The 19,841-nt window shown below is 36.6% G+C and overlaps 2 protein-coding genes and 2 long non-coding RNA genes across 4 annotated transcripts; 2 read left to right on the forward strand and 2 right to left on the reverse strand.

The window, feature by feature from the left end:
* Positions 1–9,778: 9,778 nt before the first annotated feature.
* Positions 9,779–11,407, reverse strand: LOC145801115 (uncharacterized). The gene is made up of 2 exons (XR_014342018.1): positions 11,313–11,407; positions 9,779–9,994 (listed from the first exon to the last, which is right to left on the reverse strand). It is a non-coding gene; the product is annotated as an uncharacterized LOC145801115 (long non-coding RNA).
* Positions 11,354–12,790, forward strand: OHP (one helix protein). The gene is made up of 3 exons (XM_028250768.2): positions 11,354–11,871; positions 12,003–12,125; positions 12,530–12,790. The coding sequence occupies exons 1-3, from the start codon at positions 11,704–11,706 to the stop codon at positions 12,596–12,598; spliced, it is 360 nt and encodes a 119-aa protein (XP_028106569.2). The 5' UTR covers positions 11,354–11,703; the 3' UTR covers positions 12,599–12,790.
* A 178-nt stretch (positions 12,791–12,968) lies between these two features.
* NDP1 (Tetratricopeptide repeat (TPR)-like superfamily protein) lies at positions 12,969–17,637 on the reverse strand. Its single transcript, XM_028250767.2, has 12 exons — positions 17,211–17,637; positions 17,023–17,134; positions 16,411–16,484; positions 16,231–16,277; positions 15,964–16,117; positions 15,838–15,882; positions 15,562–15,769; positions 15,408–15,469; positions 15,217–15,317; positions 14,639–14,693; positions 14,513–14,560; positions 12,969–13,332 (listed from the first exon to the last, which is right to left on the reverse strand). Exons 1-12 carry the CDS (start codon positions 17,449–17,451, stop codon positions 13,154–13,156), a joined length of 1,326 nt encoding a protein of 441 aa, XP_028106568.2. The 5' UTR covers positions 17,452–17,637; the 3' UTR covers positions 12,969–13,153.
* LOC145801114 (uncharacterized) lies at positions 13,318–15,105 on the forward strand. Its single transcript, XR_014342017.1, has 2 exons — positions 13,318–13,506; positions 13,548–15,105. It is a non-coding gene; the product is annotated as an uncharacterized LOC145801114 (long non-coding RNA).
* Positions 17,638–19,841: the final 2,204 nt, after the last annotated feature.

Consider the following 19,841-nt stretch of genomic DNA (forward strand, 5'->3'; position numbering starts at 1 on the left):
GGAAAAGGGCAGTTCAGCGTCTGAATCAGCAAGTTCATGGGTACCTGGAGTCCCAGACTGGTTTGTAATGCAAAACAAACCTAGAGAATTGCCTGTTCGAAGAGATGTTGTAAACCAAGGCAGGATGATCAGGCCTCCTATGGTGGCTCCGAATAACTGGGTGCTGCTTAAACACCCAAAGACAAGGGAGCCAGACATGGTCCCAGTCATCTCAAGATCACAGAGAAGAAAAATTCAGCGCAGGTACACCCAGTATCAGAAAGATTTGAAGGAAAGTGGAGAAAATTCTTCACCAGTCAAAACGGAAGGAAGGAAGAACCCAAAGTCAGACTATGCTCCAAAGCCAGTTCCACAGAGCAAAGTGGTCTGCAGTCGAGAACAGTTGGCCAAGGTTCATTCTGAACTGAAAACCAGAGAGAAGGCTAGTTTGGTAGGGTTGGAGAAAGCTCTGATGGAGACAGATAGCGAGACCGAAGAAGAGATTAGCATAAGTCAGAAGAAAGAGGTCGTGGAGGAAGAGATGTTCGAAGCCTTCATGGCAGAGCAAACGTTTCTGACTGAAGAGCCAGTTGAGAAAGATCCTTCGAAGGGATCAGTTAGCAATGAAATACCAGAATGCATCATGCAGGATGTTTCTGAGGGAGTCAACCAAAGTAACCAAGAGGGGGAACAAGTACAGCCAGCCATCCAGTTTGGCTCGTTTCCCCCAGTATCAGTGAACATGGTACACATACTACCACAGGAATTCCAAGCTGAAGATGAAAATCAGGAGGGGCAGGAGGCTGATCCAGTTCAGATCTCTAGTGAAGACTCGCAAGCAAGCATGGTGCAAGATAACTTCGAAATGGCTACACCGATGGAAGATGAATATGAAAGTGAGGAAGTGGTAAGCATCAATCTATCGTACCCATTCGAGTACCCCTCAGATTCGATGACGCAGCACGTCAGGCCTTTGTACATCAAGGCTTTCTTTGATGGAATACAGCTGAACCGAGTCCTGATAGATAATGGGGCAGCAGTAAACCTACTCCCGAAATCTTCTTTGAAGAAACTAGGGAAAAAGAATCCCAGGTTGATACTAACCAGCACAACCATTGCTGGTTTTGCTGGAGATAAGCAAATGGCTCAGGGGATTCTACCCATTAATTTAAGTGTGGGAACCAGGGATTGTATGACAGCATTCTTCGTAATCGACAGTAATGCTAAATATAATGCTTTGCTTGGAAGGGACTGGATCCACACTAACAAATGTGTGCCTTCTTCTTTACATCAGAAAATCATGATGGTTTTAGGCAATGGAGAGACAGAGGAAATCGATGCAGATCCTCAACCCTTCGTAGCCTGTGCAGACTTTGCGGAGGCTAAATTGTATATTGAGGGAGTCTCGCCGCTCAGTATACTGATAAAAGATGACGATTCAGCCGAAGTGACGGCTGATGAGGAAGTATTAGAATTATGTCATTTTTTTTTATAACAAAGGATAATTTTAATTATTAATTGTCAATACAACAATTTTAATCTATCTATACTATATATTATAGTAAAAGAACATTTGAAAAAAAACCCTTAAACTTATATATAAAATTTTATTTATGAGAGACAAAATATAAAAAAATTAAATACAATTTTCATATCTTTCATAAAAATCATATTATTTTATTCCGTACATAGCATAGGTGATATGTTAGTAAGTAGGAATGTCATTGGCACAACGTTATGAGAATCTCATGATTCTCAAGAAATGTGATGGGTAGATCTACAATATTTAAAATAAAAATGCCATTTTTACTATTTTTATTTAAGAAAAGATTATGGTACACACCCTTCAAAGGATGTGTATTATATGTACCTTTTTACTATAGAGAAAAATGATATAATTTCCAACTTTTTGAGTCATAACTATAATAAAAATTAAAAAAAAAGGTCATAATCCAATACAAAAAAGTCATAACCAAAATCTTAAAATAATGTTATAACTAAAAAAATAAATAGGTTATAACTAAAAAAAGAAAACGACATGACATACCTAAAAGTATATATGATATATATATATATTTTTTGAAGCAGCCAAGAAAAGGAAATTTATTAATGTAGAAAAAGCAGAGAACATAAACAAAAACAGAAGAGAGACAAAGAGCACAGTTGGTAAGGCACCAACGTAGAAGGAAGCCAAAAGTAGATAACACCCCTAACACATTACAAACCAACCCATAACAGATGCAACCAGGCCTACACAGCAGGCCATAGCAGACTCCACAACAGTAGCAGCAAACACCAGCACTGATCAAGATCAACCAACAGCAGCAGCAGGACATAGCAGACTCCACATTACAAACCAACCCATTATACTGATCAAGATCAAACACCAGAAAATCACCACTAGCACTCCAACACAGATCCAGAACAGTGATAGCAGGCAGAAAGCAGCCCCCTCAGCCCATGAAAAATCCCAGCTGCAATAAAACCAACAAGCCCAGAGAACCAAACAACTAGCCACAAAAAGGGATGGGAACATTACAAACTCCTCCCACTGATGCAACATCTCACTTGCCTAAGATTCACTAGAAAATCTTGCACTAAGAAGTGGTGCTTAGGGAACCTTGGTTTCAGCCATAGAGCAATTCTCACCTTAATCACTTCACACAGCTCCTCCAAGTTTGGAGCAGATGCATTAAACACTATATCATTTCTTTGCTGCCAGAGAGACCAAAGCACAACCAAAGGCACTCCTTTCCAAATCTGCCTCTCTTGACTCCTAATACATTGTCCTTCCCACCATAGTAAAACTCCATCAACTAAATGAGGGAGTGCCCCCACAACATCCTACCACAACAGCATTGCAAACCACACCTTTCAAGCAAAAGGGCAGGAGATCAACACATGATTCACAGTTTCGAAATCACCAATGCAGAAAACACACAGTGCTAAAGCAGAACTGTTAAGAGCACCAATTCTTTGTAGGTAATCTGCAGTCTTAACTCTATTTCGCCAAGCTAACTAGGTAAAAAATTGAACTTTTGGTGGCAAATAGGGAATCCACACTAATTTTGTAGACCTTCACACAGGGCCTGCTGCAGCCAGCAACCCTGTATAAGCAGAGCAGACAGAGAATACCCCAGATGATGTTGCATTCCACACTGGACAATCTGATTGATCTGGAACAGGACTAGGTGCTGCAGCCAGGAAGATTCTGAGTCTGGAAACCTCACTAACCTCCCACTCATACAACCTCCTTCTGAACTGACACACCAATTTCCTTCTACAACCTTTTGGTCATGCATTGATCAAAGAGACTCTTCTTTATTCACCACTAACCCATACAGACTCGGAAAATCCTCTCTAAGACTTTTCCTATTCCACTATTTATCCACCCAGAATCTAACATTATTCCCATCCCCAATCTTAAGCTGAAAGTTATTCATGTATTACTCGAAGAGGGTGTTGTTAAACTCTGCAATGGTAACTATACCTCTCCAAACACTAGACATTCTACAGGTGGTAGAAATGGGAGGGATCCATTCCCTGAAATCCACCTTATACTTACTGCAGATAACTTTCCTCCACAAGGCTTCATTTTCAAACACAAATCTCCACCACCATTTTATTAGTAAACAAGAATTTACCACCCTCACTCTTCTCAGCCCCAAACCCCCTTGCTCCAAGATTTTAGTCAGCTCCTCCCATTTGACCATATGCACCTTCTTTCTAACTTCTGTTCCTCCCTAGAGAAAAGAGGCTTGAAATCTCTCCAAAATTCTAGTTATTCCATCCGGCATTTTGAACAAGGACAAATAATACACGGGCAAAGATGCAAGAGTAGATTTAATGAGAGTAAGTCTACTCGCATGAGATAGAGTTTTCTTTTTCCAACTAGCTAACCTGCTTCTCACTTTCTCCACCACAGGTTTCCAAGTTGCTTTACACCTGGGGTTTGCCCCTAAGGGCAGCCCTAAATACTGGACAAGCAACTTCTTGGTCTTACAATTTAAAATGTCAGCAAATCTGCCTAACAGCCCATCATCAACCCCCACTCCACAAACCTGACTTTTATGGAAATTAATTCTCAGCCCAGACATAACCTCAAAGCACCTTAATAGCCTCTTAAGGTTACCAACCTCCTCCTCTTCAGCTTCACACAGCAATAAGGAATCATCAGCAAATTGCAAATAAGACAACACCATATCCCCAGCCCCTACTTTCACCCCTTTAATAATACCCAATTGGAGAGCCCTATTTAATAGCACATTCAAGCCCTCAGCCACTAAGTTAAACAAGAGAGGGGACAAAGGATCTCCTTGTCTAAGACCCCTCTGCGTACAAAACTCATTAGTAGGAGAACCATTAACCAGGACAGATACACGAGATGAGGACACACACTCCATAATCCATTCTGACCATCTTACACCAAATCCAAAGTTCAGAAGCATTGAGTGCAAAAAATCTCAATTAACTGAGTCATATGCCTTTTCAAAGTCAAGCTTAATTAACACACCCTTTTTTTTAGACCTCTTCCAACCATCCACCACTTCATTAGCAATAAGAACACCATCAAGGATATTTCCCCCCGATAAAAGCTGATTGGGTTTCACTAATAACACTAGGAAACACAACTTTTAGCCTTGAAGACAAAACCTTGGCTAAAATTTTATACACTGAACCAACCAGGCTAATGGGCCTATAATCAGATAATCCCACAGGGTTCTCCTTTTTTTGGGACCAAGGTGATAAAAGAGTTATTCAATCCCTTCACCAATCTACCATTCCTATGGAACTCCTTTATAAAATTAATCACATCCCCTTTCATAACCTTCCAGAATTTTTGAAAACAAAGCATATTGAAGCCATCAGGCCCAGGAGCCTTATTACCATCACAATTCTTCACAGCTACCTTGATCTCTTCCTCTGAAAACTCTGCTTCAAGCATTTCCACCTGAGGACTGCTGTAGACTGATTTGAAACAGCCACCCAACTTAGGCCTAACCACCCACTCCTCTAAAAAATGTTTCCTAAAGTGCTCAAATACTTCCCTCCTCACAGTATAAGGATCCTCTACCACTGAATCCCCTACTTTAATAGATGCTAACACATTTCTACTTTGCCGGCTCCTAGCCATCACATGGAAGAATCTGGTATTCCTATCCCCTTTCAATGACCAACTCAACCTAGAGCTTTGTAAACACATCTATTCAACCATTCTACTCAACCTCCAGACCTCCTCTCTAAGAACCCTTCTTCTACTTATCTCAGCTTGATTGAGGTCCCTGGTTTCAGCTTGAAGATCAAGATTGTTCTCCTCCTCCTCTGCAGCTTTCAATTTAAATGACACATTACCATACACCTCCTTATTCCATATTCTGAGGTTCTGCTTCAAGGCTTTCAGTTTTTTGAGTAAAATATACCCAGCCCAACCATGAACCACAGTCTCCTTCCAAGATTTATCTACAAGAGGAGCACAACAAGGGTGCAAACACTATGCATTTACAAACCTAAATGGCTTGGGGCCCCAGTCCCTATCATCCTCCATCACTAACAGAGGGCAATGATCAGAGATGAGCCTAGGCAGGCCCCACAATTTAAGCTTGAACACCTCCAACCAATTTGGATCCACCAAAACCCTGTCAATTCTACTCCATCTCTCCCCAACTGCTGAGTTACACCAGGTGAACTTTCTACCCAATAATGGTAAGTCATTCACCTCACATTTTTCAATAAATTCATTCAAGTCTGACATCCCCTTATCCCTCCTAATGCAGACTTGAATGAGGATATGTATAATAGAATTCTCATTTCATTTATCATTTGATTCAACACACTCTATAAACCTTAAGGTATTAGTACTATAAAGGTGGCCCAACGCTCGTAGGCGGTCCGAAATTTGCCCGCGACCCAAGGTGGGCTTGGCCCAAGCTCAAGTCTAGCCTGGGACCCTGGACTGTTATTTTGAAGCCCGGCTCAACCAGTTGACCCGGCCCAGCCCGACCCAAATTTTTTTTACCCTACAGGCCGTTTGACCTGATCCAGCCTACATGCCCTCTCCCTCTCTAGCAGGAACTGCCTGCCAATGGTTAAATTTAATAAATAAATAAATAAATAAATAAGTCATTTCATTGCGCAGAGACTAATGCCTACACTGCCTGCCCTGTCCCATGCCATGGCAATGGCACATGGCACTGATTCAATGAATGGAGGAAAAAAAAAATTAAATTAAATGTCTATAGGAGCAGTCTAAAAGTAAAAAAATAAAATAATAATTTAACGGTCACATGACCATTTAATATAATGGCTCAATTTTTTATTTTTTATTTGTAAATTAATCTCAACCTTCCAAACTCCTATAGATATCCCCCTCTTTCGAAATAAATCTCACAAACAATTCTCTCTCTCAAACTCTCAATTAATTTTGAAATCTCATCTCTAAGTGGCAATTGTAATTATGCAAGAAGAAATTTTTATCAGAAGAAACTAATTTTTGTATCGCATTTGCTGGTCAGTAACATTAATTAGTTTAATTAAATTTATTAGCTACTTATTTGTTGATATTAATTATTTTTTAACATATATTAATTATTATTGTTTACTCATTATTGTCACTTATTATTTAAATTAATTGTTAATTTTTATATATTATTTTACTTACATTACTATGGATCGTAATATTGCTAATTTTTATGTCGATATTGATGCCCATACTACACAACATAAATTTTTTGATTCCCCTCCTAATATCCCTCTTCTAACAGTTGGATCATCTTCTAAGTGCATAACTAATGGTGTTTGGGAACATTTTGAAAAAATATCTATAAATAATCCTAATGGTACAATCACATTTAAAGCAAAATATAAATATTGTGCACATTTACTTAGTGTTGCATCTATAGTCATCTAAAAAGGCAACAACCTGATATTAGAAGTCAAATGTAATTAGGGACTTCATCAACTAGTCATTTGCTATTTCATATGATCCTATAAGTGTACAAAATTTTGTAATTGATTATATATATTTTTTAAAAGACAACATTTTACTACTAGTGAATGCCCCAATTTTACCCAAATGATTCACGAAAGTTTTGCACCGCAATATTAAAGTTTTTCAAGAAATACTACTAAAAATAGGATTTTAAAGAAATTTAAAGATATTAAAAGTGAATTATTTGACATCTTTAAAAAATTGAATGGAAAAGTTTGTTTAACATCTAATCTGTGATCAAATAATAGTTTAGACTATTAATGTATCACTGCACGTTTTATTGATGATGATTGAAAATTAAATAAAAGAATTATTTCATTTAGATTAGTTGAACTTTCAACTTTAGAATTACTTGTTGATAGTGATTTATTTTATATTCGTTGTTGTGTCCATATTTTAAACTTGATTATTAAAGAAACTATGCATATATATGAGACTTATGTACTTGTAATAAAAAATGCAGTTGTTACTATTATATTTTCTGCTAATCGAATTTCAGAATGTAGAAAAATTTGTAAACGAAAAGGTATGCTATTTAAAAAATTAATTTTAGATATAGACAGTAGGTGAAACTCAACGTATAATATGTTAAAAAGAGCTTGTAAACAAACAACATCAATAGAAGGCGTATGACTCCCACATAACTTAATTAGAGTCAAATAGCCTTGTATAAAAAAAAATTAAAAGATTTTTTATACTTTAACAAAATTATATTCTTATATATATATATATATATATATATTCTTATTTCACCATTTGTTTTACATATGTTAACAGAAATAATTAAAATTTTTATAAAATTTATGGGTAATGAATATTATATAATTATTATTATTTCAATGAAAGTAAAATTTGATAAATATTTTGATACATTGCGTCATCATTTAGACTTAGCCATAATAATTGATCCTAGGTGTAAAAATATTGGTTTACAAGAATTTTAGAACGTATTTTTGCTGATCAAAAATACTTTGCCCCTATTATGCAAACATGAAAAATATTATTTGAATAATACAAGGCATCTGCAAATATACCTACACACACTACACTAGCAGTCTCATTTCGAGGCGGGAGATTACTTATTTTTTCAGTAATAAAAATAGAAGAATATCTTAACATACAAGCGTAAGTAATTCTGAACAACAACGTTATTTGAAAAACCCATCAGTGGATGATTTCAATGATTTTGACATTTTAGATTGGTGGAAAACAAAATGAAATTATGTGGCCTGTGATTTCATAGATGGTTCGTGATGTATTAACTGTTCCTATTTCTACAATTGTTTCAGAAATAGCTTTTAGTGCAAATGGATGAGTGCTGAACGATTACTGCAGTAGGCTTTCACCCATATGGTTAAGGTACTGATGATATCTAAAGATTATATACATGCGCTTTTGAGGAAACAAAATTATAGTGAAAATGAGAGAATTTAAAATGATTTGGATGACATATCCTCGGACAAAGCGAATGAATTGCCTGTCTCCTCTGATGATTGATCAATAATTTGTTTTTCACTATATCATTTTGTTATTTTTTAATATTAGATATTTGAGGTAGAGTATAATGCAAATAATTGGTAGACTAGTAGGTGCCAACCTAGTTGGGATGTACTATAGTGATACAATTGCTCTACCATCATCAATAATTTACATTTATTTTATTTATTGATATAAATTTTTGTAATGTTTTTCATTTTGCAATAAAATTTATTCATTCAATAAATGTTATATAATTAATTTAATGATTGTAATATTGAAAGTTTCGTTTTGATATATATATATATATATATATATATATATAATTATTCATTTCAAAAGAAGAAAATTACATAATTTTATTTATTTTTAGTTAAAAGTTAACTAAAAAAATATAAGTCATACATAATTAAATTTAAATACCACCACACATGAAACATAACCAAAAATCTCATTAATCTTAACTAAACTACTCTAGTACAATTTTTCTTTTTATCCCTAATAAATAATCTACATACATAATATATTTATCGTTCATTTAAAATTAAAAAAAAAGGCCCGCGTAGGCCCTGCTCATGGCTCGAGCTCGAGCCTAGGTCCTAGGCCTGATACTGAGTGGGTCTTGACCTAGGCTTAGGCCTCACTTTCCGGCGCACTAGCCAGGCCAGCCTGACTCGTCAAAAAAGCGGGACCCCGCGAAGCTCATGAGGCCCACACAAGCCACCCTGAGCTCGTGCTCAAGTGGGCCAAGTTGAGCAATTATTACACCCCTATATGTACATGGATCTATTGTACTGATGGTATTGGAGTCTACCACATCAAACAACAAATATAAATGGTCAAATCAAATAGTTAAAACACTACTTATTTTTGGTTTTGAGTCATTAAATAACTTTTGCTATTTTGCAATCAACCAAGCCAATTTTTTTTGTAAAGAGAATGCAATTCGTGAGGCTATTGTTGAATGAAAAATAAAAACCCCATAAAGAAAAACACATGTCACCAAATAGGTCCAAATTTCAATTCTGATAAAATACAATACATTTGAAAACTGAGCAAGGGGTAATCATTGAATATCTAAACAATTCTTCCTTGCGTATAGAATTCGATCATTGTCACGACCTAACCCCAGTCCCAAGGGATTAGAGAAGTGACCAGCTAGTAATCCAAGATTATCAAAGGCCTGCTTAACAGTAATATAGGAATAGTGGCTGGCGGAAGCCAATACATATTAAAATATAACATCTAATGAGTTGTAAAGACCTAGATGAACAAAACAAACCTTTATATATACATATATGCACATAAGTCTATGTCAAGTTTGTACAAAACATAAACAAAACTTAGGGATTAAAGCCCAATAACAAAACCGGTCTTAGCAACAATCAAAATCATATATAACACTTGATCATAACACAAAAGGGTGAATTATAAACCACCCATGAAGCCTTGAAACTTGACCGTTAGGAACCTCGCGGTAAGGCACGAGAGTTGGCTTGACAAAGCAGAGGCTAGGTCGATGCCACTAAGTCCGATCTTGAGCTTGGTCACCTACATATATATATATATAACAGTGAGCTAAAACCCAGTGCATAACAACTCTATAAAGGGGTTATGAATGATATCCTTACAATATTTAAAATAGTCAATTATCATCAGCGGATCAGTTCCTCATTTCAGAATCATATTGCAATCATAGTAGTTATATGTGGTACATCCAGTAACATAATAGTATAGTAGGCCTTAGAAGACCAAACAGTCATATATGATGGCTGTCAATGCAGCAAACAGTAGTTTCAAAAATTGGAACGGAAAGAGATCTCTGTAATAGTAGTAATAACAATAACAGTAACAGATGCTAATGATGCAACGAATACATTTCACAAATTCAATCAATTAGAAATCATCACTGCAAAAATAGAACATATTACAAGTCAGAAAATATTTATAACTTGAACATATCTTTACAAGGTTGTTACTCACAGTTCACCCCCTGAATCACGTGGTCACAATACGGTGTCTGACCTACACAAACATATTCAAGCATAACATTTCAAAACGCATTCAATTCATTCAGTCGATTCTTAAACCTGTTTGATTCATTCACCACTTGTTCCCTCAGTTCTTTTTATTCGTTCTTTACTTTCCTTCATGTTCATGCTATGCATATGAATGTAAAAAACACGTGAAAACCATGCAAATTGAGGCTCAGAAGTCCGAAAAACGGAAGGAAAAAGAAACCAAGTTTGCCTTGAAAACCGCGCGTGCGGGAGCACCTGCTGCACGTGTGGAACCACCATTGCACATGCACTCCACATGTGCAATTAAAGTGGAAGCAACACTGGAACAGGGGAGGTTCAGCCGCACGTGCAATCTGGGCTGAAACTCAATCCAAAAATCTGTTCTTGAATTGAAAGTTCCTATTTTCAAAATCCATCTTCAAATCCATGCATATCAAGGCTCAAAATTCTTAAAAACAACTTAATTTTACCATATCTAACTTCAAACAAAAAATCATAACAAAACTCAAATTTCCATTTAAAAGATCAAAATCTTAACTTGAAGTGTAACAACATAGAACATGCATATTTGAGTTACAAACTCAAAATCCATGGGGTTTCCTCCCCAAAGTTGAAGAACCATGCAAGAAGTTTTGTGTATGAACAAGAATTTTATGAAGTTATGCCATGCATGTTGATATTTGGAACTAATTCTTATAATTCTTCTATTTTATGTTCATATGAATTCTTAACATTAATTTCCACCACCAAACTCACAATTATGCATGATTTCTTACCACGTAAGCTTAATTTCAAGAGTTCATGAATGTAAATATTCTAATTCAAAGAAATTAAGAGAGAATTCCTACCTTAGATTTGTTGATTTGAAGATCAACCCTCCTTCTTTCTTGTTCTCTTCTTTCCCTTCTTGACCCTCTAGAACTCTCTCTCAAGTTATGTCTCTCTCTCTCTCTCTCTCTCTCTCTCTCTCTCTCTCTCTCTCTACAAAGCCCAAGTTTCTTCTCCTAGTTGTTTTTGATGAGTAGACTTAAGGGTTCACTAATCACTAATTTCTTCTAAACTCTAATCAATTAGAAGTTTACTTATGTCCGATTTTGTTATTAACATTTTTTTTTTTTTTTAAATATCTAAAACCCCAATGTACATCTCCTATCTCCACTATGATGGGGCCCAGAGGGTTAGTCCTCAAAAGCTTTAGTTGAAAGGCATTAGTGGATAAGGTTTTGGGAAGAAAGAACAATGGCTACTCTGCCATCCATTTCCTCCTTTTTCCTCCAAACAAGAACTCCAACAATTCATCCTCAGAATCAACAACCACTTTCACTCTTTCACACTCCCAATCCAAATATCAAAACTTCTCGAAAGCACTCCTCTCTCAAGGTCCAGGCTGCCAAGCTTCCTGCTGGGGTATGTTCTTTGTTTGGCCTTTTTCTGTTTTCTTTTTTAATTTATGTGTTTGGTATGTAAGATTAATCTGTGGCTTTGTGTGTTGGCACACTAAAATTTGTTTAATTCAAATGGATTTTTGAAAATTTCAGGTAGAATTGCCCAAAGTAGAGCCTCAGTTCAAAGCACCATTTCTAGGGTTCACAAAGACTGCAGAAATATGGAACTCCAGAGCTTGTATGATTGGCCTCATTGGGACATTCATCGTGGAACTGGTAAATCCACTTTAAGTTCACTTCTTTCAACAATTGAAGAGGTTATTTGTTTTGGTATGAGTTTTTTTGTCCTTAAAATTCTGTTTTCTATCTCAATGCACCTCCGGCCGTACAATTGTGCCTTCAAATTTTTATATTTCAAAATTTTCACCATGCAATTAGGAGTGCATTGGGAAAGAGTAACATATACAAACACAATTTTATACAAAATTTTCACACAACTATATGACATCTCGTAAGGATTTTTTTATTTTTTTTTAGGGTGCAAAACACACACTATAATGGGTTTAATGTTTTTCTATATAAACTTTCTATTTACCAATCATTTTCCTAAGATTTTAGGGAAAGGAGTACCCTTTCAAGTGTGGTGTTCTTTTATAATTGTGGAACTCTCTGTTTTTCAGATAATAAACAAGGGAATACTTCAAGTCATAGGGGTGGATATTGGGAAAGGTCTTGATCTACCTCTATGAGCATTCAATCCAAGTACATACAGTATTTACATCACATGGGGTTTAATTTAATTTTCACAAAGCAGTAACTTTTATAGTTCTGTAATCCTTCTTTTAACTTTGTATTGTATCCATTGAGCAGTGTCAGTAACTCATGAACCCTGTAATTCATGGAAATTACTGCAGTTGTATGCATTGTTTGTTTCTTCTTGTCGTTTCTTGTCTATGAAGTTTGAAAATCCTCTCATAATTTGATTTTTGCTTTCATATTTTGATTTTTGTGTTCTAGATAACATCCAAAATGAGACATTTTTCTACTTGAAGCAGTAAGTTTGCAACCCAAAGTACAATGGCCATTACAGTACTATGGCTAGTTTAGAACAAGTCCAAATGAACCCTAAAAAAATCGTCAGAAACTTGAATTTGACTACTTTATTTCCTCTACATAGTTCATGATTTATCCGCAAGCTATTATTCAAAAAAAAAAAAAAAGATACAAATATACATGCTTCTGCTTGTCTTCACGGGATTTGAACATATATACAATAACGCCAACCAAAAAAAAAAGGGCAGAAACTACATGGCCCTGAAAGTTCGAGAATCTATAACTGGCACTTTGGAAGAAGGCTCGGATATATCCAGTGCTTCAGCAAGAGACAGACGGGGATTTCTCCAGGCAGACTCCGCCCAACTCTTCATTCTCTCTCCTTCCCCCTTTCTATTCTGTTGAATACACAATGTTTCTGCATATCCACCTACACAAACAGAGTCAACTAGATGATGCAGAAATTACCATAATAATCACACTGAATGCATGAATGCGCCACACACAAACAAATAAATAGATAAGAAAAATAAGTACTTACATACAGAGATTCATAAATACATATATAGTTTGACAGCTACGCTGCAGTGGTTTTTTTGATCAGGTATAGTTTGACAGCTAAGCTGCAGTGGTCTTTTTGATCAGGTCATCAATAATCATACCAATTGCATGCACACCCAAGACAGAGAAACATACACACAGAACATGGACACATTTATGCATATATGCATGAATAGCCGCTAGTATGTATGCGCATATTGTGAACATGTATATCTCATTATATTGTTGATGCCGTCGTGTCTAGTTCAAAGGCCTCACGTACAACTTTTGGTAACCCCATTTCTGAGCTCCTTCATACAATGCCCACTTCTTGTGTCGAGTTGATTCTTCTTCTGATGAGGATGAAACCCAAGGATTAGACCATGACGATCTTCCATCCTTAATTTACATGGTTAATACTCCACCAGAGCCAGTTCATACCTTTATAAGATACAGCTATCAAACCTTTGAAACAGAGGGGACTAGAGAGCCTAACCACTTAAGAGTCGCATCCCAACTAAAATTTTTGACTTTAATTGTTACTCCCTCTGTCCCAATTTGTTGGTCCTTTTGAGCATTCATGCCTTTTAATCGGGTAAATAAATAATGTACGTTCTCTTATAAAAATAATCAATTTTTTTTTTCACAAATTAGATCTCAATTAGTTTTCAAAATCATTAAAAAAGAAAGAAATTAAAAAATATATACAATTTTTTGGGATGTCTAGAATAGTGAAAGTGGACCAACAATTTGGGACTGAAGGAGTAAGAACATATACTTCTGCTAGTGGTAAAAATTCACAAGAGTGCCAAAAGGAGGTCAATTTTATGCAGGTGAACGCTCAATATTCTCATTATTCAAAAAAGGTGTGCAATCAAAGGTCAATAAGTGATGCTCAAGTCTGCTATTGCTATGCTATCACAGGACTGCCACAATATAGGCACAACCAATTTTGTAGACAAGAACCAAGTTCGCTAAGTCATTAATGAGATATAATTGCTCCATATGGGTTAACTGAAACTCATTCTCTAAATAATGCAGTATCAAAAAAATGGGATGGTAAACTATACCTCTTGCAAGGGCCAATATGTCCTTTCTAAAGAACTTTGCTTGTGCACCTACGGAATCAAAAAGACAACATTCACAAATTGATTTTATATTAGACAAGGAAACAGGCACTACATTGTCACACATACCTTCAGCATCCAATGGTGGAGCTTTTAGCAAATCTATCGCCCTTCTATAAAGTCCCTACAGATTATTAAGAAACCAATAAGAAAAAAAATATATATATATATATATATCCTTGTACATGCTAAAACCTTAGTCATACCTCAAAATCAGAACAACACCACATTTAATTATGAGATCAATTCAAGAGAGTTGATAGATCAATGGAGCCATGTCAAAAGAGTTCAACTGACATCATATGGCAGAGGATTGCTCCCCCAGACCCAAGTTTAAAGTAATCCAAATCATTTAGTTATGTGAGTAAACATTCCATTTTCCTTCATGGCACTTACTTGAACAACTCAAATCTAAATTAAACTCATGTTCCTCAATGCCACTATGTCAAAAACATGGCTTCTATTAATTTATGGTCTTTTTAAATAATAAAATCAGTTTCCTAAAATGATTAAATCACACCCCTTGGTCAAAAAAACACCCCTTGTGTACGGATCCAACTGTGACACCATGAAAAATAAAGTCATTGTAAGAACTCAAAAAAAGTTTGGTGAAACAACTAGGTGGATAGTATGTAACTTCTTCTAACCTCTTGAATCAAAATCGAACTTGAATGCTCCAACATTGCTTTATGCCGAAACATGAGAGCTATGCAGGTTAGAACCACCCCAACCTTGGGATGATGTGATCCTGCATCATATTAATAAAACCATGGTAAATACATATATGATAGGCCTTGATAGATCCTACTCCCACTAAGTAAAAGCAGAAGTACCGCACCAAAATGTTGTTCTGTTATCGTTAATGCTTTAGTTAGTATCTCCTCTGCATCACCAAAGTTCCTAAAACAATACAGGTCAAAATCCATGACATAAGACGATCATAATAGAGTTGGACAGCTAACACGAATGCGAAAATGGAATTACAAACTTACCCCAAGTGTGCCTCAAGCTGTCCCAATGCACAAGTAGCAGCCAACAGAACTTCCTCTGAGGACATATTACAAGCTGCTAAGTAATATGGATCATTGAAATCTTTATTCTCACGTATTCCCCCCTTAATTACCTTCCCATATAACTCCTTTGCCATTAAAAAATTCCGTGTGACATGCAAGAATTCTCCATATGATAGAGCAATATTTCCTATATATCACAACATCAATATATTGTAGAACAGAGCCTGCTGGTATGACCAATAGAAATGAACCCACCATCGCAAACTTTGTCCTCCTGAGCACCTTGAAAGAATGACTCCGCTGCAGGAAAGTAACTCGGTATTAGAATTTAGAACTAGACAAACTAAAACTTCATAGGTTAAATGGGCTCTTAAATTGTACCTGATTGAAGATGACCACGGCAAAGCTCAACTAGTCCTTTAATTGCCTTAGTATGGGCATCTAGAAACTCAAAACCATACACAATACCAATTTCTAGTTTGATTGCATCCAAGAGTTGTCTGCATACATTTGCAAGCACTGATGCAGTATCGTCCTATGAAGGGAAGATCATCCCCAAATAAATTTGAGCTTTAAACATAAAATCCTAATTTAAAACTTAAACAAACGAACAAATAATTGTCGGGGGCATATTTGTGAAAACAATACCTCACCAAACTCTAAATGGAGTCCAACAAGAGCTTCTGTGGCAGCAACTGCGACAAAGACCGGATTTATACAGCATTTGACACCCATTTTATTATCCAAGTTGAACATAACAATTATTTGCTGTGAAACTAAAAAGGATCAATAAAATAGAAATCAACAAAAACACACTACCAAATTTACCTCTAACACCGACAGAAGAGACGCTTAGATCTTCAACTTTCTGCAGTTTCTCAATGGCTTCAGAGAAAAATCCACTGGAAAACCCCAAGTTAGACAAACTATCAAAATTATGAAGGGTTGATTTTATTTTTATAACCTAAACTATGACCACTTTTTTAATTTTCATCCCTAAACTATTAATTTCATTAAAATTTATGTGAACCAATTAGAGACAATTGTCACAAATCAGTAACTGTCAAACCTCATTTGATGGGCAAAATGACATTTCAAAATTTGAACAACTTAGAACATAGAATCAAACACTCATTTTTCTTACTATTTTGAACGAACTACACCCCAATTTGATTTAATGGGTGTTTTGGTTGTATGATTAAATTGTTCATATTTGAAATGACTTTTTTGACCATTAAATTGGGTTTAAGGGTTACTGATTTGTACAATTATATCCAATTGGACTAAGCTCTAGAGACTAAATAAATGAAATTAATAATTTATGAATGAAATTGAAAAATTGTCATAGTTTACTGGACAAAAGTGAAAGCAATCCAATAATAGCAATAATAAAAGATAAATAATAGTAAATAGAAAAAAAAAATGTAAGAAAATTAAAACCTTTCATAGAATAAGGTAGACATTGCAAGTAGGACCATGCCCTTGGAGTTGTCATCTGGTTGAATCAAGAAGCACTGTTCCAGAACTAATTGAGCTTGTGCGTACGATTCATCTACATGTACAAAAACAACATGAATTGTAGAGTTTCAAAAGACTGGAATTGAGAAACTGAATAGTTATAAACTGACCTGATTTATTGGAGCGGGCAAGAGAGAAGGCATAATTGATCATTTGAAGTGCAACTGGGTTGCCAATGGGGCCATTATTTGTACAGAATGATCTCAAAGATTGTGGTGGTGGTGGTGGTGATGCTGCTGCTGCTGCTGCATGGAGGAGGATGCGTGGTGGTTTACGGGGAACGAGGCCTGTCACGGCGGTTCGAGCGGCGGTTGTGGCCGCTCTTGACAACTTAGCTGCCACCCTAATCATCGCCTTAGCCGCTGGTTCGTCTTCTTCTTCTTCTTCTTCTTCTTCTTCTTCTCCGCTCGGTTGCTCTGTTCGAAGATCGCAAAACCAGTAAAACCCTAATTAGAGGGTTACTGGGTGTCAGAAAATTTGGGAAGTGGGTTTTCCATTCACATGGGCCTAAGGTAGTTGAAAGTTAGGGTAAATTACGCTGACCCCCTTTCAGGATTGGGTTTAATATAAATTCTCCCTCTATATTTTTTAAATTACACTGCACCCCTTGTCAGTGTTTGTATTTTAACACTGTTAAGAGAGTGTAAAGTGACATTATTACCTTAGAGCATCTCCAACGGTGAATCAAAAATTTCACCAAATCTAAGTTAAAAAATGGCCATTTCCTGAATTTGATACCTTAGGCTCCAACGGTTCACCTTCACCAAATCTATCCCGGGACAACCGGGTGGTTGACCGGCCGGTTGACCGGTTAGGCCAAAAAAATTTTTTTTTTTTTTTTTTTTTTGCGAATTGTCTGAACTTTTTTTGAACTTTCTGAACTTTTTTCGGGACAACCGGGGTGGTCGACCGGCCGGTCGACCGGCCGGTTGACCGGTTAGGCAAATTTTTTTTTTTTTTTTTTTAACGGTTTGAACTTTTTTTCCTGAACTGTTTGAATCTTTTACTGGTTGACCGGTTGGTCAACCGGCCGGGCAACCGGTTGGTCGACCGGTGTACCATTTTCAACGGTCAGTAACAGTGATTTGGTAAAATCTGTGTCTTGATCTCAGTTTGATGTCTTGTTTGCTGAATTCTCATTTTGGTATGACTTTGGTGCAACCGTTGGAGCGTGAAAAAGTGGGTTTTTCATCAAAATTTAAATCTGATGCTGGGTTTGGTTCACCGTTGGAGATGGTCTTACGTGTTATATCAATTTTATCAAAGAGTAATGTTAGGAATTATGAAAAAAGTGTCATAAAAATGATCATGAAAGATTTTTCACTTTTAGATTACACATATAATAAAACATCACACACTAATCAAAGGATGAAAAATTTTCATAATGCATTTCATAATATTTCTTTCATGATCCCTAGTATTACTCTTTACGAAATTACCTTTTAGCACTCCAATACACCAAACTCATCTCTTCCATATTCCACTTTTCATTACCATCATCTACAACTACTGTCTACTGCTACCCTTTCTATCATTCCACGCAACACTGTCATTCTCTCCGCCCATCCAACCAATACCATTGTTCAACCCACAACCGACTGCATACATTTTTTCCAAACCTAATTTTTTGCAACTTGAATAAAAACATTTATACCAGCAAGGAGATTCATGACTTCTCTAGCATCACATGTTAATCAATTGATGATCATGATTGCAATCTCCACTTGCATTGTCCATGACATAAGATTGTGTAAAGCTAACACCATAACAATCAATCGTTATGAGATCTACTAAGAATAGTCATCGTTTGTTTGATACCCTAAAAGCAATTACTGATCACAACCCATGGATATCGACTGTCAATTTTGATGGAATGGGGGTTAATTTTGGTTTGATGGCTGAAAGTGGGTAATAGGGGTAGAAGAAAAATGTTTGGGAATGGAGGTAGATGTATGGTTGCTAAAGACAATGTGTTTGACAAAAGTCCTAAGCGAAGTAAGCTTCTTCTTGCTTTGATTCTCGTTTCAACGAGGGTCTAAAGTGGCGATTATGCACTGGGTATTGATTTTGGGTGTTGGACGGCTAATACAATGGTGATTTGTTAAAGCAGCCAAAGAAACATTATAGCATGATGTGTTTTTAGTTAGTAATACAATATTGCTTTGGAAATGAAATGAACTTTCTTTATTTGCTTTAGCAAATTTCTTTTGTTGTGTTGAAACTATATTTTCTTTGGGTGTGTTTGGTAACGTTTACATTTTCAGTTTATATTTACAAAAATTTTATAAATTGGTTTTTTTTTATTTTTAGAAAAACATAAACTACAAACGCGTTTGGTAATTGACAAAATGTTTAAAAAAATTTAAAAATATAAAAAAGAGTGAGAAATGGCAAGTGGTAGCAAATGGCGACGGAAGACGGTGGTGGAAAGTAGTAACGGTGGGTGGTGGGTGGTGGGTGGTGGTGGTGGGTGAGTGGGTGACGGTGGCGGGTGGTGGGTGGTAGCGAGTGGGTGGTGGTAGTGGCAAGTGGGTGGCGGATGGCGGGTGGTGGTGGGTGGGTGACGATGGCAGGTGGTGGGTGGTAGCGAGTGGGTGGTGGTAGTGGCGGGTGGTGGGTGCAGGCGGGTGGTGGGTGGTGGTGGGTGGTGGTGGTGATAGTGGGTGGGTGGGTGACGGTGACGGGTGGTGGGTGGTGGTGGCAGATGGCAGGTGGTGGTGGTGGTGGTGGGTGGGTGACAG

The sequence above is a fragment of the Camellia sinensis genome, chromosome 10, assembly GCF_055761805.1.
Source record: "Camellia sinensis isolate YWXY chromosome 10, ASM5576180v1, whole genome shotgun sequence".
In the NCBI taxonomy this organism is placed as follows: Eukaryota; Viridiplantae; Streptophyta; class Magnoliopsida; order Ericales; family Theaceae; genus Camellia; species Camellia sinensis.

Bases quoted from the DNA above. Each gene is read 5' to 3' on its own strand.
- NDP1 (XM_028250767.2), bottom strand. From the start codon at position 17,451: ATGATTAGGGTGGCAGCTAAGTTGTCAAGAGCGGCCACAACCGCCGCT. The intron at 16,118-16,230 runs GTATTGTTTTCA...TTCCCTTCATAG, and splicing joins TCCATTTAGAGTTTGGTGAG to GACGATACTGCATCAGTGCT. The intron at 15,470-15,561 runs GTAAGTTTGTAA...GTATTGTTTTAG, and splicing joins CAGCTTGAGGCACACTTGGG to GAACTTTGGTGATGCAGAGG.
- OHP (XM_028250768.2), top strand. From the start codon at position 11,704: ATGGCTACTCTGCCATCCATTTCCTCCTTTTTCCTCCAAACAAGAACT. The intron at 11,872-12,002 runs GTATGTTCTTTG...TGAAAATTTCAG, and splicing joins CTGCCAAGCTTCCTGCTGGG to GTAGAATTGCCCAAAGTAGA. The intron at 12,126-12,529 runs GTAAATCCACTT...TCTGTTTTTCAG, and splicing joins GGACATTCATCGTGGAACTG to ATAATAAACAAGGGAATACT.